At 46.4% G+C, this 23,847-nt stretch overlaps 1 protein-coding gene across 2 annotated transcripts in view; it reads right to left on the bottom strand.

Annotated features, from left to right (window-relative positions):
* LOC137438599 (unconventional myosin-VIIa) overlaps positions 1-23,847 on the bottom strand; it is a 218,201-nt gene that overhangs the window by 112,319 nt on the left and 82,035 nt on the right. Inside the window, exons 12-20 of one of the 2 annotated variants that reach the window (XM_068133783.2) lie at positions 23,187-23,397; positions 18,953-19,088; positions 18,646-18,755; positions 18,239-18,430; positions 17,906-18,061; positions 4,518-4,610; positions 4,108-4,202; positions 3,427-3,511; positions 3,067-3,288 (exon numbers count right to left, since the gene is read on the bottom strand). In XM_068133783.2, coding sequence (XP_067989884.2) covers positions 3,067-3,288; positions 3,427-3,511; positions 4,108-4,202; positions 4,518-4,610; positions 17,906-18,061; positions 18,239-18,430; positions 18,646-18,755; positions 18,953-19,088; positions 23,187-23,397 — 1,300 coding nt within the window. The remainder of the gene's footprint in view (positions 1-3,066; positions 3,289-3,426; positions 3,512-4,107; positions 4,203-4,517; positions 4,611-17,905; positions 18,062-18,238; positions 18,431-18,645; positions 18,756-18,952; positions 19,089-23,186; positions 23,398-23,847) is intronic. The other variant, XM_068133784.2, reaches the window with a different exon arrangement.

Raw genomic sequence — 23,847 nt, 5'->3', positions numbered from 1 at the left:
ACCCAAAAGACCCCAAGGATTGAAAAGACCCAAATGACCCAAAAGACTCAAATGACCCCAAGGACCCAGAAGATCCAGAATACCCCAATGACTGAATACCTAAAAGTCCCCAAATACCCAAAAGACCAAAAATACCTTGAAGACCCAATGGACCCCAAAGACCGAAAAGACCCTGAAAACCCAAAGACCATTAAAGACTGAAAAGACCCCGAAGACCCAAAATACCCCCAAAGACCTGAAAGACCCAAAAAACCCTGAAGACCCAAAAAACCCTGAAGACCGAAACAATCAAAAAGACCCGGAGGACCAAAAAGACCCGAGGAGCCCAAAGATCCAGAGGACCCAAAAGACTCAAATGACCCAAAAGACCTAGAGGACACAACAGACTCAAATGACCCAAAATATCCCAAGGAGCCAGAAGACACAAAAGACCCTGAAGACTCTGAAGACCCAAAAGACACAAAAGATCCTGAAGACCCAAAATATCCTGAGGACCCAAATGACCCAGAGAACACAAAAGAACCTGAGGACGCAAATAATCCCGAGGATGAAAAAGACCCTGACTACCCAAAAGACCCAAATGACCCAGAGGTCCCAAAAGACCCAAAGGACTCCGAAGACCCAAAAGAAGAGTAATTATGTCTCTTACATTGGAAGTGTAGACGGTGGCTTGCAAACCGAGCCTCAAGGTCGGTGTACAGAAGCAGTTTTTTTATTTTAAATAACAATAAATACAAGGCACAGGGAGGTGAAATTCACTGTACGTGACGTGCAAAGCAGTACTACTACTACTACTACTACAACTACTAACTACTACTACTACTACTAACGACGACTACTACTACTACTACTACTACCCAAATGAATCCCACTTTCTTGTGGGGTCAGCTAAACGGAAAGCAACGACGAGTTGGGCAGGAATCTGAAATTTGTTCAGAATGCTGGCGATAACTCACCTACTGTTCACTAAAACTACCATGGGATATATATGTTCACAGATCGGACACCTATCGAAGGGTTTAGCATTTATACAAGGGATGGTGCACTTGGTACAACGCCCTGCCAATGACGCACCAATCAGGTTATAGTTCAAAGGTACGTGTACTACCTGTGCACCATCCTGTCAGAATATTTTCAATATGCGACTGTTTTGGTAAATTGACTGATATGTGAAAAGGAAATGATGCAACAATGATAGTTATATACACACTTGTATAAAGCCCATCAAAATGACGGGTTGGAACAGTTTATTTGACTGTGCAGCCTCGTGAGCGTGCCAAAGTCTGAAGCCTGGGCCTAGTGTCAGGTGTGCTTATATCTTCTTTATTTATTCGGCATCCTACAGATGCAAATGAACATTGTCACCCATTGATTGGAAGGCAGCAGCACAGCAGAACGCATGGGGAATAAGTGTTAACGATGACGTCATTGGTTCCTTAATTATTGTGATGAAATATGAAGAAGAAGATTCGATGGAATGGCCTTGGGAGGAGAAGATAACGGGTTGTTGAGTAAAGGAGGGGGTTCGGTTTTCGTATCTGTCTTTTGTGAGCGGATGCTCGAGAAGGTATGACTGGGAATGAATTATTTGCTTGCTTATAGGTAATGAAATTCTAGTACAATCTTTGCTGTAGTTCTAATATTATTCCTTATTCTGTGCTTATCGGACCCTGGTGTTGGGCTAGCGACTAGGTCTGTGTAAGACCCTGGTGTTGGGCTAGCGGCTAGGGTGCCCGGCTTAGGATCCAAGGATCCTGGGTTCGAATCCCGGACGATTGCTGAATTAACGCCAGGGGGGTTGACTCAGCCTGTCATCCCTCCGAGGTCGGCTAATTTGAGTACCAGTTCACTGGTAATTCCCTGTTTGTCGTTAAAGGCAGCAAAAAGGGTTGGCGTCAGGAAGGGCATCCGGCCGTAAAACATTGCTTCAAAAAAGGGGACCAAAAAACAACAACAACCACGGTTCCCGAAAAAGGCCAACCCCCGCTTTGCGGGGAAAAATGGCCTCTAAAGGTGGTTATTCTGTGCTTATCGGGTATGTGGAGGTAGATTTCAATATAGTGTAGCGGTTATCGCTGGATGCACACAATCGCCTTGCACCAGCCAGAACACGGCCAGACGTGCCCCTCCCGGGCATGCCCGGACTCACTGTTCCCGGGCACGCCCGAACCTCCCGGGCACGCCCGGTCTCGTCTTTCCCGGGCATGCCCGCTCTCGCCTTTCCATGGCTCGCCCAGAGCGTCCGGGCATGCCCGCTATCGCCTTTTCAGGGCTCGCCCAGAGCGTCCGGGCATGCCCGCTATCGCCTTTCCAGGGCTCGCCCAGAGCGTCCGGGCATGCCCGCTATCGCCTTTCCAGGGCTCGTCCAGAGCGCCCGGGCACGCCCAGCCTCGACTTGCCAGGCCGCAGCCAAACATGCCCGGGCAGGTCCAGACTCGCCTTTCCAAGGCTCGCCCTTGACACCCGGGCATGCCCGGTATAGCTTTTGCCGGGCAAACTTCCCGACATAAATGTGTATATATATTGCTGCCCGATAAACGGGCTTGTCAGAATACCTGAGCTGTTTTGTTTCAATAAAGCAACTCGGACGAATTCCGTCTTTGGTCGCGTCAATTCTTTCGACTCGCGTTGGAGCGTAGTTCCTTCAATAGCCTCATATCTGGAAACGAGGTCTTGGCTTGATTTCATAACAATTATGATGTCATAATTCGACAAGTACAACGTTTAGTCCGATCAGTTTGAAATTGCAAATTTATCGCTCACGTGGTCAGGCAGCCATATTGGATCAAATTTAAAAACCCTTCATGAAGGGAAGAGTCGGCTCGCACCAAGTTGACTGTGCAGGGTAAGTATTCTATGAATACCGTCTAGCTTGTGTATCCATTAAGGATCAGATGGAGGAGAAGGAAAACGTTTGCTGTGACAATACGGTGGTAAATAGAGGATAAGGAAGGGAGTATCCTGTTCGGGAAGGACGTGTCCCACATGTACATTATACATATATTTGGGTGTTTCAAGCTATTAAGGTAATATAATTTGTAGGCCTCATTCATAGCTTCCACTCACCTTTGCTCGGAGTTTGCGGCCCATCCGGCGGGCGAGAAAACCTCGTACCCCTGCCTGGATGATGATCGCAGCTGCATTCGGGCTTAAACGAGATCTTTTCCGTGCAAGAACACCTCGACATCGGGCCTGAAGCAGGATGACCTTACGGTGGATGCGATGGTACCGCATGGCAACTAGCCGAGCATAGGCCAGCGCTTGCAGACGTGTGAGGCCCCTTTGGAGCTGCAGGGGACAAACATGGATGTTTGCGCAGTACAAGTACTTAACTCCACTGTCTAATGTGTACAAACATGCACGATTTGGTCTACATCCTCAGGTCTTGGTTTGAATATCAACGATACGTATGTGCTGGTCACACACCTCCAGATAGGCCTCACGCTCCTTCTTGCCTTTCCAGTTCTTCTGGATCACAATGGCTGCTCGTTTAAGCCTCAAGAACCAAAGTCTAGTGAAGACAGAATATTATCAAATAACAAGGAAAGAGCAACATTCCTACGATATAAAATAAGGGAGGTGTGTGTGTGTGTGTGTGTGTGTGTGTGTGTGTGTGTGTATTTGTGTGTGTGTATTTGTGTGTGTGTGTGTGTGTGTGTGTGTGTGTATTTGTGTGTGTGTGTGTGTGTGTGTGTGTGTGTGTGTGTGTGTGTGTATTTGTGTGTGTGTATTTGTGTGTGTGTGTGTGTGTGTGTGTGTGTGTGTGTGTGTGTATTTGTGTGTGTGTGTGTGTGTGTGTGTGTGTGTGTGTGTAAGTCTGAAAGTCATAAAAAAAAACACGGGTGGGCTAATCTACACTAAACGTTGCATACATGCTGGGCTGGGTATTACTAGTATGTACAAAGAGGAGTAAAAAGGTTTTCCTCTTTTCAAAGAGTTTCAAAGATGTAAACATGACTTCCATTGTCACAGCATCAGGAACATCAAAAAGTAGAAGAAAAATTTGTAAAACTTGCTGGGGAAAAAAATCATTTCGACCCAACTCACCTATAATAAGTGCAGGTAAAATTCAAATGTAATTTACCACATGTGTTGGGCATCTCCTACCTGACCACAATGCCTTTGATGACCCTTTGAATGAGCAAAGCATTGTGGGTCATGATCCGATCCCTCTCTTTTTCGAGGAGCAGGTTATGCATGTCCTATGGAAAGATGGATATACAGACATTTAATGGAACCAACATGGTGTAATAAGTCTGGGTGAAACTTCTTTATCTCGGTGACATTTCCTGGAAAACTTGTGCTTCCATGTTTAACACATCAAAATGTTGAAATTTGTTCCAAAGTCCAATTGTATTGACAGGGAAAGGAACATTTAGCCAAAGACTTAAGTCTGAGTTTAATTCGGAAAACAATGTCTATCATTTTCGTCGATGATGACGAGCTTCGGTTTTCATCAACATGGGCACATTTCATGGCTGCACGAGTCTTCTTCTGCCTTGGCAAACAATATTTACTTTCAGAAACACCATGGTGTTGCCGAGCTGCCAGTCGCTTCCTTCATCCAGAAAGGATTTGAGGATCTTTGAACAAATCGTCTTTGGGGTTTCCTGTCCAAAAATGCAGGGGTGGGAAGGAGAAGGGAGATTGTAAGCAAAAGGAATGAGGGTAGGTAATCATACAGGTGACAAAAATGAATAAATGTCTCCTGCTCTAGCATATTTTTCTTTAAAGTAACTGGCAGATGCCTCCGATTGGGAGTGGTTCCGCTTCTGAGAGGGGGCAGGTCATGAGTGGAGTAAGATGGAGGCCTGCATGAAGTTTAGGTACTTGGTTGTGATTAAACGCTTTGCTTTTATTGGACGAGCCTTCATATGATACTGTTACCGATCGCGTATTAAGATGTTAGTTACTGAGCGGTTTGGTATTTCCGCGACCGTTACAGGATCCCTGACTCACCCGATTCACCCAGAACTTTGGCCGTATCGCACCCTAGCTGCTCAATGAGGGAAAAGACAAAAACGACGCAATGTAAAGAGGAAAACGAAGGCCAAGAAAGGTTTGAAATACTACTACATTTATTTACTATTTACACACAAGCAAAAAGAAAGCAGTGACGTTTATTTACAAGCACATAAGACGCAGGTGACACAGGGAAGTACTAGCTTATCGTTATACAGACTTAATTAACCCCAGGACAGAACAAACAAAGACGACTCACACGGGGAATTGCAGAGTGGATTGGCTGGAAGGCGGTGCGTGGCTGGAGGGGGAGGACGGCACGGAACTGGCTGGAGCTTGATCCTGCACGGGACGTCGGGCGGGACCTCGACGGCCGCTGATGCCTCCGATCCTGTCGTGTGCGTGGGATCACGGGTCGGATCACGGGTCGGATCACGGGTCGGATCACGGTCAGAGCCGACGCGCTGGTGGGGGGTCTGGCGTGACGGGTTCTCTCCTCTCTTCTTTTGTTTGGTCCAACCACTCCGTCTCCAACGCAACCCCTCAACGCAATCACTGAACGCAACCACTGAACGCAACCACTGAACGCAACCACTGACGACCAACTCAGCTCTTTGTGACCCTCCTTGTCTCGGCTCAAAAGTGCATCTCCGTTTCTGCTTCCAAGCTCGACTCTGTAAAAACGCATCTCTTTTCGGACACGCCCTTGCCTTGGGTTATATAGGCCCCCGCCCCTCAACCTTTTGCCAACCTCCCCGATCGCTCTTCCTCCGCCCTCTCTAGCCAAACCCCTGGCTCATGGTTGGTCGAGTGGGGCTGGCTCACTCCTCCCCTCTATGACGAGGTGGAGACACGCCTTTCTTCCCCGACTCGAGCCTCGTGGTCAATGGCGGTTATTGGAGGGGAGGTAATATGGGCAATCGAGGGCTCAGCGGTGACGAGAGGGGATGTAATATGGAAATGGAGGTTTTGGGGATGGGAAGGAAAGGGAGATTTTGGGGATGGGAAGGAAAGGGAGATTTTGGGGATGGGAAGGAAAGGGGATCTATTTCTTTCACTGGTGCAATGGAGTATTTCAATTAATGGAAGACACAGCCTTACACTAATACACATAATAAGGATATAACTGTCAAAAAAAGATATATCGTGTCCTGCATGTATGTTTTATGGACTAACTACGGAAACGCCCTTTGACCTTTATACAACCACAAACGGAGGGAGGAGGGGTGATATTTTACAACAACCTTTTACAACAACATTTTACCACAACAAAAAAATTAAAAACATTCTCATATCCACAACACTGCACCCTCCTCCCCTTAGGCACGTCCCGGGCCTATTACTTTTACCTTAGTGTGGCACGTAGGTGTAGTTCCCTCTACTTTTAACCTGACCCTGAGTGCGACAGTTTTAAAACATAAATAAATGTGTCCCGCTGCTCCATTGCACCCTGCCTAACAGACTTACGCCCACAGTTAACCGAATTGCGGAATGGTCTTCAAACTATACACTGACGGTGGGAAGCATTATTTACCATTGACGCTACTTTTATTTACAAAACTAACCCAGGACCTGTAATTGTTCTTTCTGGGGGGGAGACAGTCTGCTCTGCATCGACGCACCATGAACGCACCCAAAAACGCACCAATAGAAGCCCAAGCACCAATCGGTGCAGTCACCATTGTTCATCAATGTTCAACAATAAAATAAAATCAACAACCCCTAACCCTGCAGGTGGTCTCTTGCTCTTCGGCTCCCTCTGCTGGTGATTATTATTTGTCTTCCAGATGTTGTCATTTTCATTTTGCTTTGCTTACTGGCGGCCTATTTTCAATAAAGTGTGCCCAATGTGTCCTTTTTTTTTTATTTGCTTTATTTATGGCCCACAGGGCCGACTATGTGTGGTTCACCTGTGGGGCACCAGTGCCCTGTGGCCAAGGTCCGCCAGCAAGATTTCGGGCCCTCATGGCCGGTTCCAGCAGAGGGGCCATGCCCCAACCCATGGGGTCCATAGGTGGTGCTCGGCCACAGACATGTGGTCCATAATGTGGTGCATCGATGCAGACAGCTGGTTCTGGGAATTTCGGGCGCACAATGGCCGACCCACGCACGCTCCCCTCGGCGCCCAACGGCGCACAGGTCATGTGGGAGACAAAAGGGGAAAGACAATTGAGCGAGGGGTAAGGTCACAAGGGTACACATCAATAAGGCAATGCAAGGCGAAATGCGTACGGAGGGCGAAGTGAGAAAGCTCGTCCCTACCGTACGTCACCCCCCTGTCACCTACACTACCCTTGCCCTTACCCCATATGTACAAAAATCTACACATTTACAAATTCGTCACTACTGTCACGTCTTCCCCATATTTCCCCTATACCAAATTCGTCTCCACAATCCCTCTACTTCAAAATTTGCCATCACCAATTCATCATCAATCCTCATAAGGAGGGAGAGATGGAATTACGCACAATCTCACACCCACGTCATGATGCGTCTCACAATCCAAACATTTGCATAGTAAAAATAATAAGACATGGCATGGTGCGGAGTACCTGTCACCTCAGGTGAGTGGATGCAGATGGTGCGAGGAGATCCTTCATCCTAACTATTTTCTAAATGACTTTAACACACTTTACACTACCCGGGGTCTTTCCCTGCCAATCCATTGGCCAACTTACACTATGGGTTCTAATAACCAATTCCCATTGACCAACTGTGGTGCTTCTCAATTTGGGGTCTCACTCCCCCCGATTCATCTCCCGGTGCTCTAGCACAATTTCTGGGCTGCGACGTGTACCTCTCCCAACAGGTCTACCCACCTGCACACCTCCACCACTGTAGTTGCCACCCGAGCTTACCTAGCTCCTCACCCTAACCTAACTAACTGGGGACAGCCCCTCTCCTGGCTCTGTCACCCCATGGTGCCCTCTGGCACTGGGCTACCCGGGTCCGTCCTCCGGATCCTCGGGCCCCATCCACAACAACTACTACCGGCTCCCAGAGCCCACCTGCGGCCTCACCTGGCCGACATCCTCACAGTGGTGGAGGGCCCAAACCAACTACACACACTAACAGGCTACACGCCCAGCCATTTCCACAACACCAATGCACCCATCCACATACCTTTCTGCCACCCGCACCACAGATGCCAATATCCAACCACAATTTACCTGTACCCTCTACCTAACACTTACACTACCCGCCCCGGGTATCCGTGATGGGGGTCCACTCTTCCCCCATTCACACCTTCGCACCATCCACTCCACTCCACAATTTCCACCATACTCACTCCACGACCATCCATTCCAATACTCCATACCATTTATTCCATACACCTGTCTTTCATTCACCTGTCGTTGCACACCTGTGCAATCCTACCTGGTGCCACCTGCACCCTCCTCCTCTTCCTGGACCAGTTGGTCAACACAACACACAATCACCACTACTCACTCATACACTGCTCCATCCACCTGTTCAGTTGCACACCTGTGCAATCACACCTGTTCAATCACACCTGTTCAATCCTCACACACACGGCATCATCTCAGCTAACTACTCCCCTCTGAAACTTGCGCTTCCCAGTCGTCCCTTTAAACTATTGCGCTCCCACGTCATTATAATCCACACTAATCTACCTGCGTCCCCACTACAGGTATCAGTCACTAACTAATCTTAACGTTACCTAATGTCATCTTCGCTAGATCCCTACAATTATCCAAGCCCTCCCTGGCTCGGTTGTCATAGCCACCCCATAAACTATTGCTCCTTTGCCCCACCTGTGAGGGATGGTGGATTTGCCATCCCACCACATCGGGGGTCTCTCACTACCAATTTCGCTCGTCCAAATCCAACAATTCAAAAATTTTCCATTTACTGCCAATTCTATTCACTTTTCTAAATTTCGTTTTAAATCACTATCACTATCACCATCACCCGTCTACTTATTACATCCTCTCGGTGCGCCAATTTCCTTCGAAAGCTCGGCTTCGTACAGCCGAGCCATGAACGCGGGTTCTTTTGTGCCAGCGGCTGGATACGTCCCGCATTCGTGGCAGGGATGGGGGCTTACCCGGGCCGAGATCCCACGCAACACCTCGGCGTGGAGCCATCCAATGTCCCGATCTCGACCTGCCGGCACGTCTCAATAGAAAGTGGTCGCCATGACGACCCTTCCTATCGGGCGGCCCGCTCCGTCTAGTGGAGCCCGGACGCGGCCGTTCCACGCGAGGCCCAGCGTGGATCGCGCACGGCAGTTCTTTCGAAACCGCCGTGGTTCGGATCCCCGCTGGTTCTCGCGGCACGCGAAGCCCGGCACGCACCGAGGGCCCGAGTCGGCTATAAGTCGTTCTAACCTTTAACCCGGTTATCGTCGACGCCTCACCTGGATGCTTACAAGCATACGCTACCCCTTTCGTGCTCATACATGCAGCCGTTTCCATGCTCTTGGTCGTACCTTCTCTAACACACCTCGGTACACTCATTCCGCTCACCGACTTGGTCACACACCTGACCACCGAACACCTTGGCACACATTCGTCGCTCGCACACCTCACCAACACACCTCTTCGCGCCCCTTTCTCGGTCACCTCCTTTGTGACGATCACAGGTGTGCTCTCACCCGCACACCCAACCGCGTGCCTCACGACCAACTCAAATGTGCCTTCCCACACACGCTCTACCATTCCAGGTGTGCATCCTTCCATTCCAGGTGTACATCCTCGCTCACCTGTCATAACCAACTCACGCTCCGTTTCACTCTCACTACTCTCACCTCCATTCTTGACCGCGCACTCACCCTTACTCTCGACAGCACACTCTTTCCTCATGCACCCGTCCGTTACACACCTTTCTCGCGCACACTTTTTCGTTACTTCCTCCGTAACACTCACCCCACCGCGCTTCCCTGTGCTCCCTCGCACACGCGCTTCGACCAACTCACTCTTGACGGCACACTCACTCCTCGGCGTGCACTTTTTCCTCACACACCCCGTACACACCGACGTGCATTCTCGCTCGCACTCGGTTGTCCCACACTTTATAACACACCCACTCGCCGACGCACACTTTTTTCTCCCACGCGTGCCATTTCCACTCACACGGGACCCTTCACCAACGCCCGGGTGCCATATCGATCCCAATCGCGCGACAATTCGTTTGTCGCCAAACATCCTCTTACAAAATCTCCCCGCACAATACACAACAGCACGACTCACCTGGGGGATCCTTTTCTCCACGCGAACCTGCAAACTTCCATTCGGGTTAAGCACAGCATCGTGATGTGAGCAGGGACTTTGTACATAATCCATTTCTCCCTGCAATTCCCGGGTTACCTCCGTCATCTCTTCAATTTTAATTCCCGCTACTGCTTTTTCTTTATTCACCTCGGCGACCGTTGGCTTTAATAAAACATCCTCCTCTACCTCAGCGGTCGCCGGCTTTTCCCAACACCGTGTCGCGATTTCTACCCCCGTCATTGTACCCGTGCTTTCCTCCGCTTCGCTCAACCGGCGCTTCTCGACCCGTGTTACTTCCTTGTGCACCCCTGGGACCCTTTCGCCCACCATGCGATCCATGGTCTCCCCACATTTTTGCATGCGGTCACCCATTCTGTTGGTTATTGCTTCAATTTGGTTTCCCCATCGCTCACTGTTAGCCCTCCTTTCGTCCCTCATTACTCCCAGCATCTCGGCGAATTGCGCCATGAAGGCTTGCATTTGGACCACCGTTGGTAGTACAAAGGGTGCGGCCGCAGCTGCCCCCTCAACCACGTGCGCGAGGCCGCCATTTTGTGCACCTGATACACCCTCAACCACACCTTCTTTACTCTCCTCCACCATTTTTTTTCCTAAGTCCTGGGTCGATTCTACCCCGTTTATCTCTCCCACCGGCATCCCGTCGCCTTGAACAGCCATGGCGCGATTTCAAAATTCAGGTTTTGTAAAACAAAACAAATTTCGGTTCTTTATAATTTTGAGCGCGTGAAGCGCGCTTCGGGTCCGAATCTCACTCCTCGACACCAATTGTTACCGTACTAACACAATTGGTGTCCAAAATTTGGGCTAAATAAATTTAGTCCCAGGTTCGAATCCCACCTCCTGACTACCAATTGTTACCGTTCGCGGATTAAGATGTTAGTTACCGAGCGGTTTGGTATTTCCGCGACCGTTACAGGATCCCTGACTCACCCGATTCACCCAGAACTTTGGCCGTATCGCACCCTAGCTGCTCAATGAGGGAAAAGACAAAAACGACGCAATGTAAAGAGGAAAACGAAGGCCAAGAAAGGTTTGAAATACTACTACATTTATTTACTATTTACACACAAGCAAAAAGAAAGCAGTGACGTTTATTTACAAGCACATAAGACGCAGGTGACACAGGGAAGTACTAGCTTATCGTTATACAGACTTAATTAACCCCAGGACAGAACAAACAAAGACGACTCACATGGGGAATTGCAGAGTGGATTGGCTGGAAGGCGGTGCGTGGCTGGAGGGGGAGGACGGCACGGAGCTGGCTGGAGCTTGATCCTGCACGGGACGTCGGGCGGGACCTCGACGGCCGCTGATGCCTCCGATCCTGTCGTGTGCGTGGGATCACGGGTCGGATCACGGGTCGGATCACGGGTCGGATCACGGTCAGAGCCGACGCGCTGGTGGGGGGTCTGGCGTGACGGGTTCTCTCCTCTCTTCTTTTGTTTGGTCCAACCACTCCGTCTCCAACGCAACCCCTCAACGCAATCACTGAACGCAACCACTGAACGCAACCACTGAACGCAACCACTGACGACCAACTCAGCTCTTTGTGACCCTCCTTGTCTCGGCTCAAAAGTGCATCTCCGTTTCTGCTTCCAAGCTCGACTCTGTAAAAACGCATCTCTTTTCGGACACGCCCTTGCCTTGGGTTATATAGGCCCCCGCCCCTCAACCTTTTGCCAACCTCCCCGATCGCTCTTCCTCCGCCCTCTCTAGCCAAACCCCTGGCTCATGGTTGGTCGAGTGGGGCTGGCTCACTCCTCCCCTCTATGATGAGGTGGAGACACGCCTTTCTTCCCCGACTCGAGCCTCGTGGTCAATGGCGGTTATTGGAGGGGAGGTAATATGGGCAATCGAGGGCTCAGCGGTGACGAGAGGGGATGTAATATGGAAATGGAGGTTTTGGGGATGGGAAGGAAAGGGAGATTTTGGGGATGGGAAGGAAAGGGAGATTTTGGGGATGGGAAGGAAAGGGGATCTATTTCTTTCACTGGTGCAATGGAGTATTTCAATTAATGGAAGACACAGCCTTACACTAATACACATAATAAGGATATAACTGTCAAAAAAAGATATATCGTGTCCTGCATGTATGTTTTATGGACTAACTACGGAAACGCCCTTTGACCTTTATACAACCACAAACGGAGGGAGGAGGGGTGATATTTTACAACAACCTTTTACAACAACATTTTACCACAACAAAAAAATAAAAAACATTCTCATATCCACAACAATACATTCCACCTGCCTTTTGCAATTCAGCAAAACAGAGACTAGTGCTGATGAAGCACGAATTTGTCGAACATAAATGCACTACAACTATTTGGGACGCCTCTTCGTGGTGGTTGTATTAGACGTGACCTCCAATCGAGGTTGCAGAATCCCCCCCCCCCCCCCCCCCCACATTACCTGGGTTCTGGTGGAACCTCTCCCTCAACCTGGTCCTACAGAAACAGGACAGGATGACACCTGCACACCACCGAATATTCTGGTGTCAAGAGCCAGGGTTCCCACATAGTGCTTCTGACATGTCTGAGGAGGAATCCTATGACATTGAGGAATTCCCCACATACAGTGATTCCAACGTTTTACCATCGCAAATACTCAAGTTTCTGAACCAGACGTTTAGAAAAAGATATATTGAAATAAAAGATCATTTTTCTGATCTACATGGGTTTATTGAAAGAGCCAGGTGTATTATTCGCCGACCCAGTGACCACAATGCCACGGAACCCCCAATGCAGTAGGCTTAAGAAACACATTGTTAAGGCAAAAAATGAACTAAAAGGATGATACGCATATTTCCCTTTCCTTACCTCTTTTACATCTCCATGACTATTTTTGGTAGCCTCAATATAAATGGTGGTGCGACCCAGTCTAGGATGCTCCAAGTGGTCAACCTTGTAAAGCAACGGAAACTAGATGTGGCTTTCTTACAAGAAACCCACTCTACTCCATCGTCTCACGCTATATGGAATCGAATGATGAAAAAGGCTGGTTACTTTAGCGATTCAACCTCTCGTACAGCAGAAGTTGCCTTTCTAATAAACCCCTTTTTTGCCCGCTCCAACTCTCCTTTCAGGAAATAATCCCAGGTCACTTAGCTTCACTGGATTTTGTTGATGGAGACATAAATTTTACTTTAATAAATGTCTATTCCCCTTCAAAGGGCACAGACCGACGAACCTTCTCTGACAGGTTATGACTCCACATGATGCAGTTAGACTTGCAGAAGTGCATTGTAATAGGCGGTGATTTTAATTGTACCCTGCAACCTGAGTGCGATCGGAATGGCGCAGAACCTCACCCCGGACCAGCCAGACTGTTATCTAAAATATTTTTTTGATTTTCAAGATATCTGAGATTTTCAAGAGATTTTGATTTTCAAGATATCTGGTGGATACAAAATCCAGGCACCCATCAATTTACCAGGTGTAAGGTTGCCAATAATCAAGTGGCCCTTGCCAGACTTGATAGATTTTATATAAATTTGCTGTTTGCCAACCTCCCCCACCACTGAAATTTCCCCGTCTGGTTTCTCCGACCATCACCTCATTACCATGAGTTGCCGTGTAGGGTTATCTCCAAATCGCCACTCTTTTTGGAAACTGAACATTTCCATATTAGATAACCCCTTCTTTAGAAATGCCTTTGAGAGGGTGTGGTCAAATCTGAGAGGCTCCAAATCCAGTTTTAAGGACCAGCGATTGTGGTGGGACAACACAAAGGTCCAAATTAGAAGTTTCTGTCAGCAGTTTTGTTTTCTAAACACACAAGTAGAACGCAGAATGAAAGCGGAGCTGAAGAAGGAGATTCTCCAGATTCAAACAAATTTAACCCCCCCACCCCCAAAAAACTAAGACTATGTGAGAAGAAGTCCCTTCTTAATAATATAATTTCTAATCAAACCCAAGGAGCGCTAACGAGACTACGCTTTCAGCACTTTTACCTCCTGGATTCTCCGTCCCGGTTTTTCTTCGATTTTGAAACAAAATTTCCTCATTCCCAAAGTACTGCTTTGAAACGTCCTGATAATTCAATCACGACCAACCCTGTAGAAATTAAGAAGGATGCAAGACTCTTCTTCTCTACACTTTACCAGGCAACAGATGTCGATGCAGAACTTGTTCCGAACTTGTTTGATGGTGTCGGTACACTAACTCCAAAGCAAAGAACGGATTTGGAGTCACTGCTCACGCTTGAGGAACTTTCTGTTGCCCTTAAAAGCCTGGACAGGGGGAAATCACCTGGCCTGGATGGTCTGCCAGTGGAGTTCTTCGAGGAATTTTGGGACTTGATTGGACCGGATTTGCTTCTGGTTTTCCTGGAGAGCTTGAAGAAGGGTGAACTTCCACTGAGCTGCAGGAGAGCCGTGCTTACTTTGCTTCCTAAAAAAGGAAATTTATTGCTCATATCACAGTGGAGGCCAGTGTCCTTATTGTGTACGCACTATAAAATTTTCTCAAAGGCTTTGACCTTGTGTCTCTCACCCCTACTCAGAGACATTATACACATGGAACAGACTTATTGTGTTCCTGGTCGCAATATTCAGGATAACATATCTGTTGTCCGAGATGTCATTGAAATCTGTGAAATTAATTATGAAAGTTGTGGCTTGATCTTCCTCGACCAGGAGAAAGCTTTTGACTGCGTTTCTCATACATATCTTTTTGAAGTGCTAAAATGTTTTAGTTTTGGACCTCTCTTTCTATTCCATATACAATTATGTTATTCAAACATATCGGCTATCTTAAAGATAAACAATGAACTTGTACCCCCCCTTTTGTGTTGGGAGAGGGGTAAGGCAGGGCTGCCCTCTGTCAGGAATTTTGTATGCTTTATCCCTTGAGCCCCTCTTAAATACCATTCGGAAGTCCTTGTCTGGTGTTACTTTTGGAACCCACCCCTTAAAAAGCATTGCTTATGCAGATGACATCTGTGTCTGCATCAGACAGTCAGAAGACGTTGATTTGATGATGAGTGCTTTGGATGTCTTCAGCAGGTCATCATCGGCCAGGATAAATTGGACAAAAACAGAAGCGCTGTGGCTTCAACCCTCTACCTACCCCCTACCTGTCCCCCTATTTCCTCTCCCTTCTCCTCTCCCTGCCAATCTTTCAAGGAGAAGAGATGGGATTAAGTTCCTAGGGGTGTTCCTTGGCCCTGGGAATTTTGTGAGGCATAACTGGGAAGGCTTGCTGGCACACATTGAAGTACTGTTACTGAAATGGAAGAACTTGCAATGCCAACTGTCCTACCGAGGTAGGGTACTAGTTATCAACAGTCTGGTCACCACTAAGTTATGGTACACAGTTCTTTCCCTGCAGCCGCCCAAAACTCTGGTGGAGGACATACAAAAATGCATCACCCATTTCTTCTGGTCCTGAAAGCATTGGCTGAGACCAGAGATTCTAAACTTACCAACTGCAGAGGATGGCCAAGGGCTGGTCAATGCCAAGTGCCGCATCATGGCTTTCCGCCTACGAACAACATGGCGCTTCTTGTTTGAACCATGTTTGGCTTGGAGACAGCTTACCAGCTGCATCTTACGTCAAGCGGGGAAGTTGGACCTTGCACAGGAGCTGTTCCTGATGGACTCGACCAAGATAGACCTCTCGATGCTACCTGCCTTTCACCAAAGCCTACTGAATGTGTGGCAAGCCTTTACCTGTCTCCGTGACTCCTCGACTTATGTTCGAACCATATTCTTCAATGAACCATTATTTCACAACATGGTATTTGGTGAGTGTGTGAATGAAAGCACCTTCATTCAAAAGTTTATAAATGCCTCAGTAACAAAAGTGTGTCACTTGAGAAACGCCACCAATGACAGATGGATCAGTGTTACCGCTCTGGCTTCGACGGTTGGCATTAGATCGTGTCGCAGAGTTGACAGTTTTTTGAAAATGGTGCTTCACATCTACTGTGCCACAAATGGCTGGGCAAGCAACCCTCCCGTACCCACGTATGAATCTTCTGCACCCTTCCCCAATCTTTGTCTATCTGGTTCTCTCAGTTTGGAACCGATTAGTTTTGGCCGCTCTCTATCCTTTTCTGGGAGCAATCGAAAGACCCTGTATGTGCAATGCTTAAAAATCCTTTTTCCTTCGTTGTCCTCCCCTGTACCATGTAGATGGCCTGCAGTCCTGCCGAATACCCCTCCCCTTTACCCTATTTGGGGGTTGTACTATAAACAGCCTGTGCCGAAACGTGTTGGGGATCTTCAATGGAGAATTGCTCATTGGATCGTACCCAAAAATTCCCTAATTCACCACTTCTCGCAAGCGATAAGTGATCAATGTCCATTTTGTGGACAAACTGAAACCATGCGTATGTGCGCTGTGACCGGTTAACTCCTTTTTCTGTTTTCTTTAAAATGTTACTTGCACGGCTTTCCTTTGTTTTTGATTTCCCTGCCTTTATTTTTGGCCCTAGTGGGCGGTTCAATTCCCCAACAACAATTTTAATTCATTTCGTTCTTGCACAAGCCAAGTTGGCGATATATAAGACCAGGAAATCAAAGATACGTAATGATTCGTATAGTACAAATGTTTTGAAAATGTTTAAAGCTCTCTGTGTAACAAGAGTTAAGCTGGAATTTTGTTGTTGTTCTGAGGTACAACTCTTTGAGAAGCAGTGGTGTGTGAGAGATGCATTTTGCAAAATAGCTCAGGGTCAGTTAGTATTTACTATGTAGTTGATTTCCTTAATACTTGCTTGTTTATTTATCTCCCTCTCTCTCTCTCTCTCTCTCTCTCTCTCTCTCTCTCCCACCTCTCTCTCCCACCTCTCTCTCTCTCCCACCTCTCTCTCTCTCTCCCACCTCTCTCTCTCTCCCACCTCTCTCTCTCTCCCACCTCTCTCTCTCCCACCTCTCTCTCTCCCACCTCTCTCTCTCTCACCTCTCTCTCTCTCTCTCTCTCCCGCCTCTCTCTCTCACCTCTCCCTCTCTCCCACCTCTCTCTCTCTCTCCCGCCTCTCTCTCTCTCTCCCGCCTCTCTCTCTCTCCCGCCTCTCTCTCGCTCTCCCGCCTCTCTCTCTCTCTCCCACCTCTCTCTCTCTCCCGCCTCTCTCTCTCTCTCTCTCTCTCCCGCCTCTCTCTCTCTCTCTCCCGCCTCTCTCTCTCTCTCTCTCTCTCTCCCGCCTCTCTCTCTCTCTCCCGCCTCTCTCTCTCTCTCCGCCTCTCTCTCTCGCCTCTCTGTCTCTCTCCCGCCTCTCTGTCTCTCCCTCTCTCCCTCTCTCTCTGTCGCCCCCTGCCGGCTGTTGCGTTTTGGGTGTGGCGTCATGGCAGCTGTGAGCAACTGCTCTGTGTTGTGGTGAGTCCTTTGTGTGTTTTTCTCCTTTCCTGCCCTACCCCTCCCTCTCCTTTTTTTCACAAAGGATTTTCCTATCACACGAACCCGGGTTACACTCCCCCTAAAATAGATTAATTAATTATGTAAAATGATTAAAAACCACGGGGCAACCCGGGTTACCGCGTGGTGGATCATATGAAGCAGTAGGGTGGGTATAGCTGTAAAAACATTCTGCCATTTTGCATTTGGAATAGGTAGACATCCACTTTCCCCAGAATTACTTAATCTTGAAAGTGGCCACAACATCACTGGGTCAACACAATATTCCAACTAAATTTAAATTATGATGTTTAGATATAATGTTGAAAATTATGCTGATGCTCGATCCACCTTTTTCTGCCTCTCAGCATATGGTCGAAGAGCGAGGTAACGATCCACAAACCCCGAGAACGTGTGCCGGATTGGGTAACCTGCTCGGCGAATCTGAATGGTCTGCATCATTCCAGAGTACCTGAGTTGTCGGATGCACAGCTCCCTCTCAAACAGCTACAGGCAAACAAGAAATATCTCACTCAGATGCTGTTGGCTCATTGATGTACATTTATTCTATTTTTCATGGCACAATGAAGTAATAATTTACTGTCGACAGGCCTCTTATGTTCAATTTTACTTTAAACCAAACGTTTAATTTGTTTTGGTGGTGCACAACAACCCAGGACTTACCATTGGCTTCTTGAAGTAATTTGGTTTGATGCAGCGTACAAACCATGGCTCGCACGCCCGCAGGGTTTTCATGAGCTTATCCAGTGATGTCCGAAACTGTCCGCTGAGTGTCGGGCGTTTCCGGCGTGCCACTGTTCCGGTGTCTGCGGCTCGCTTTCGGAATGGCAGGGTCCCACCCGTGGACACATTCTGCTGTGCAAAGAGGCGAAAGGTAGTTGTTCACTTCTAATTTGTAAAAGTAGATTTTCAAATGCATTCAGAAAACATTTCCATTTAATCAATCAGAATGATTTTTAAAATATTAAATGAACCCAGAAACTCACCTGCGAGTGAACTCAAAAAGTGAAATGCTCGATTCAACCGGTGACTTAAAATATAATAACTAATCAATGCCAGCGATGACTCACGTCATAGCCTGAGTTTTCTTGGAAGATCAGTTGCAGCAAAGAGTTTTTGGAGGAGTTTACAAGCTGCAGGAGATCGGTATTCAGTGGATCCCGGTTCTTCTCCAGAAATCCTGACAGGTACACATTGTACTGAGATGATGAACGTACAATTGACATTTCATTTATTCTTCAAGATACATGAACAGACAAGATGTGAATAAGTATTCGCTTATGAGGCACATCGGTGATTACAATAACTTTCGTCATGTATTAACCTTCTCGGCCTCCATCTTGAGTGTTGCAATTTCATTTTCACGAGAGCACCGACCTTTGCAGTCGTACATGACAACACCAGCGAAATGGCTGATGCCGTATTGCATGCTGTGACTGTTTTTTGGAGGGATGAAGTTCACATCCTTGTGCTGCTGGTCCACCATCTTCTGCAACATTGTCTTGTCTGTACCCTTGTGTTGAGGAAGGACATAGACAGGTTGCAATGAGGATCGTAAACTTCCAAATTTTTTTTTTTTTTTTTTACAAAATCTAAGGCTCATATTGGAGCCGCGACACACATATCTCAGACACATGTACGTACAGATGAACATACGTGACACATCACAAGACTATTAGATGAGACAAACACAGCTTGGGGGAAGTCCCGTCACTTCCTGGGGTACTCTGGATACCTGCGACCTCACAAAAAAGGGTGCTCCTTTTTCACCACACGCAGGGGGCATTTCCTAGGTAGGAATTTTCTCCTTCCCATGGATGGCCAACCTATGGGGATTGTCTGTGTTCTTATCCTTTTAAATGCTAAACGTCAAGCAAGGAAGCAACACGTACCATTTTAAAAGTCTTTCATACGACTCGGCCTGAACCTCTGACTTTGTATTCAGACTTCTTCTTCCGTCCGCTAAACATGACACAAACAGCTAAAAAATACACATAAATTGATGATTTTAGGTGACTTTGACCTTTTGACCTTAAAACAATCGGCTTCTAGCATTTTATTGGTGAACCAATTAAAATGGCCCAATCTGCAAAACCTGTTAATTTCAGGTCAATTGGATAAAAATTGACAACATTATTTGACATTTGCCTTTTGACCAAATTATTGATTTGCATTCTTCATATTCTCATAATAAAGCTTTGTAGAAAATTTGATGACAAAAGCTCAAATGGTAAAAAAAAAAGTTTTGGTCCAGACAGACATAGACAGTCGCCATTTAACAGAAGGCAATTTTTCACTTTTCTGTAGGAATTAGCATTACTACAGTATGTAGTTTTCCAGTGATAATTTTCAAATCGATACCAAAAAGTTATACAAATACGCACATGCTTCGCACAAGCACCCTAATGCTTCAGTCACATTTGGCTCGGCGGCCGTAGGGTCTAAAAAATCTACAGCCACTAGCAATTATAGGGCGGCCGCAGTATTTCCACGGTCACACAATGTAGCAGTCACATATGTTTTTATTTTTCGGGTAGCCGCACGGGGTATTTAGAAATTGTGGAGACCGAAAACGTGGCGGATGCCGTACGGTCTTTGATTTGATGTCGCACGGTGACCTTAGGGCGTCCCTGCGGCGGCCATATAATTTTCAAGGCAGACGCAAGGTAGCCTCAAGGAGCCCGCAAGGCGACCGCAGGGGGGCCCTAAGGCGAACGTGCGGCCAGACGGACGGTAACGAGTGGGTATATATACCAGTTCTTTTTCATATGTATAACAGCACTTACAGTTGTCATGGCTACGGCTTGTCGAATTGCTACGGCCAACCTAGAAATGAAAAAAGTTATAACTCCGCGCTATAATTCCACAGCGACCCCTACGGCCTGGAAAAGATAGCCATACGCCCTAGGGCCACCCTGAGGCCACCTCAGAAACTCTGCGGCCGCCGCAAGTTTCTGTCAATTTAGGGGGGGTACGGCCGCCGTATCCTAGCCGTAGAGCAAATGTGACTGAGGAGTAACTGAGATGATTTTTTTAGAATTGGCGGTGTCATTTCCCCACCCTCAATACCTCCTCCCTCCGATAGGGGTCAGTGTTTAAACCACTTGCACACCACTTTCTACACATAGAGTTTGGCCAACCTATATTTAGGGGAAAATGCCTGATCATAGGCACTTACTTCACTGTCTGGCGCTATTTTGTTACCAATTCCTCCATAGATATTCAGAAGTATTTGTTCGCATATCATCTCGTTTTATTTTGGGTTGTTTTACATTATATCTGCATGGAAAATGCCTTGTTCGGTGCGTATGGGGTTGTTTTAATCGATATGAGAATGCAGCTGGGCCGCTGATGCAGTGCCCTCTGTTAACAGTAAGCTGGTACTCATTCTGCCAACCTCGGAAGGATGACACGCTGAATCTACCCACATGGTGTTACTTAACGGCATGACAGGGGCTCAAACTCAGGACCCTAAGCTCTTAAGCCAGCCACCTTAACTGTTAAGCCAACGCCAGACTTTGAGAATGTGAAAACGATGCATCAGCATCCTCACGAAATGGAAAGGATAAGAAAGTGGGAAATTAGAGTTCAATGTGAAAAAAAACTGGAAATCCAATGACAACTCGTTTTTGTGTGTGGTGAGTATCATGAAGCTTAGTCATATCTGTGAGGCTTACTTTCTAATATTTACAGTGCAGCTCATAGGGCAATGCTGTCTGGAACAGCATTTGTCCATCCGTATGGTGTATGTATGTATGTATGTATGTATGTATGTATGTATGTATGTATACTAATCAGATCTGGTCACATGACAGGAGGACAGCATTTAATAACCATTACAGTTGCGTATTTTACGAAAGGGAAATATAATAACCTTCTGTGGAATGTTTTGGGATCCCAGCAGGTGTCGTAAGGTAGGTAGGAGGTTTCAGAAATTCCTCAATACAATTATGATTTTGAAATGTGATCGGCACGGACCTTGCTCCCGAATCCGGAAGTGAATAAATGATGATGGCTCGCTGGTTTGATAATATCTCAATACAATTGTAATTTAACATTATATTTTGATATATTAACACGAGAGTATTAATTTGTGATCGGAATGATGAAAGACGCTGTTTGGAATGAAAATATAGAGATATTGAGTTTAAAGCAGAATAAGGAAATGACGTAAGGGTTTCCATCTGTGACATTCGTGGATTCCCCACTTGCAGTTTCGCCATTAGCTGGATATAGCAACATTCAGACTGGGTACGTTTTTTGTCCAAGTCCTTCACGAACCTGCTGTCAAGGCCTGACGTTCGACTGAAGGTGGCACAGGAACGTGAGGTATATTGAAATTTTTAAAATACTTACATTATTTGCTAACTGGTAACTGATATCTCCACCCAGGTCATACTCTCCTCTTCAACTAAATATCAAACAAGCCCGGCTTCGCCATTGTTAGACTATCGGTCTTGCTTTCTTCAAAATAGTGAGGAGTATTGTTGTCTTTTTATAATTATTTTACAAGTTCCCTGTTGGATGTGCATATTAACCAATTCACTGATTACAATGATTCGGTCATGGTATTGAAATTAATTCTATATTCCTCTCTGGTAATCTGTTCTCCACAAGACCGTTTTGATAAGACTACGAACGTGGACAAGCCGATAATCTGAGAAAGCTGAAACCAAAATCTGGCCCAAAATGGTTTGCCTTCATGTTAAGCATCAAGAATGCCACTTCACCATCTCGCGGACCTCTTCAAAAGAGGCGCCAGATTGACGTTGACCAAGATCCAGGAAATCCAAGCGAAAGAATACATATTGAACACTCGTATTGTACATTATATCAGGAAATGGTAGCAGAGATTCAAGTAGTGACGGAAAGTGTAAGACTATCAGGCTATTGATGAACTGCCCTTCCTCATTAATTTGACAAAATAGCATCTACAAACTACATGGTAAACATACAATCTGTTAAGGTAATAAGAAGTTGGAGACTTGTAGTAGTATAGTGATATTATTTATAATTAGCAGGCACCAGTGAAACCTTTGTGGTAAAAGCCATTGCTCGAGAGATGCCACATAGTTATTTGTGCACTGTATAAGCAACAGACCGCTGCCTCGATCGCTCCCGGAAATAAATAAATAAAACCGGGTTTGAAACAAAAACACACCCACTGGCTATGTGCATATATAATACATTGTGGTTATATAGCTCAGATAGATTCCAATTGCACTGGGCCATAGGCTGACACCAGAGGCCTGAAGCCTAAGGCCTATACGTACTGTGGCCTTCACAAGGCCCATGATGCCTATCAGCTCCAACCTTTCGATATTTGATGATCCATTTAAGTCACTTTTAACAGTCACCATTTAACAATCCTTTTTTAACGGTCGCTCCATTTTTTTTTTTTTATAAGAGTCAGACATACATACTCATCGACATACAGAGTTGCCGATTTTTCGTGTGATAGCTTTATTTTGTCTAAAATATGAATTGAAGAAATTATGGATAGTGCTCGCCAAAAGCAGTGAAGGTTTGAATCTAGGCAAAAGTTTTAGTTATTATTGGAAATCAGCTTGCAGAGCAGATCTGTATCTAAACATCAAAAGTGATATCTGACCTTGGGAAAGCGGCTTTCTTCATCCAGCAAAGAGAACAGGTGGAGTGGTTTATCTCCGATGACATCAAGAATATCCTGGTTGTCTTGAAAGGTGAGAAACTTCCAGTTGATGCCTTCTTTTTCATATACCTCCTGCTCCAGCTTGAAAACGTAGCGCACAAAGAATTGCTGCAACTTTTCATTGGCAAAATTGATGCAGAACTGCTCGAAGCTGGATGTGGGCACAATTGGTAAAGATTGAATTAACGGAAAGGTTAAAGGTTGCAAACAAGAAAGCAACCTTTACATCAATTGCTAATATTTTAGAGCGTGCGTATGAAGCAGAGAATGAATGGATACGCATTGCGCAAAAAAAGACAACGAAAGGAAAGAATACGATGTCAAAATTAAGTAAGCAAATCATGATAAAATATCGAGAAAGGATTTATGAATGAAATTGTTACTCTTTAAAATAACTAGAGTGCTTGGCAAAGTAGAACAAGAAAGAGTGATCAGAGATTGCAGACCCTCGCCAGGACGTGTTTGTGAGGTGTATTTTGTGCGGTTTTTTTTTTTGTTAAAACAAATATGGCGACCGAACCACATACCCGATGACGTAATCATTTTTTTCTCCACCAATTTATCCCTAGATGACGCGAAAGAAATTTCATCTTGATCAATG

Source organism: Myxine glutinosa, chromosome 13 (assembly GCF_964187855.1).
Source record: "Myxine glutinosa chromosome 13, kmMyxGlut1.1, whole genome shotgun sequence".
In the NCBI taxonomy this organism is placed as follows: Eukaryota; Metazoa; Chordata; class Myxini; order Myxiniformes; family Myxinidae; genus Myxine; species Myxine glutinosa.
The sequence above is the reverse complement of the archived record's forward strand: the minus strand, read 5'-3'. Positions and strand labels throughout refer to the sequence as shown.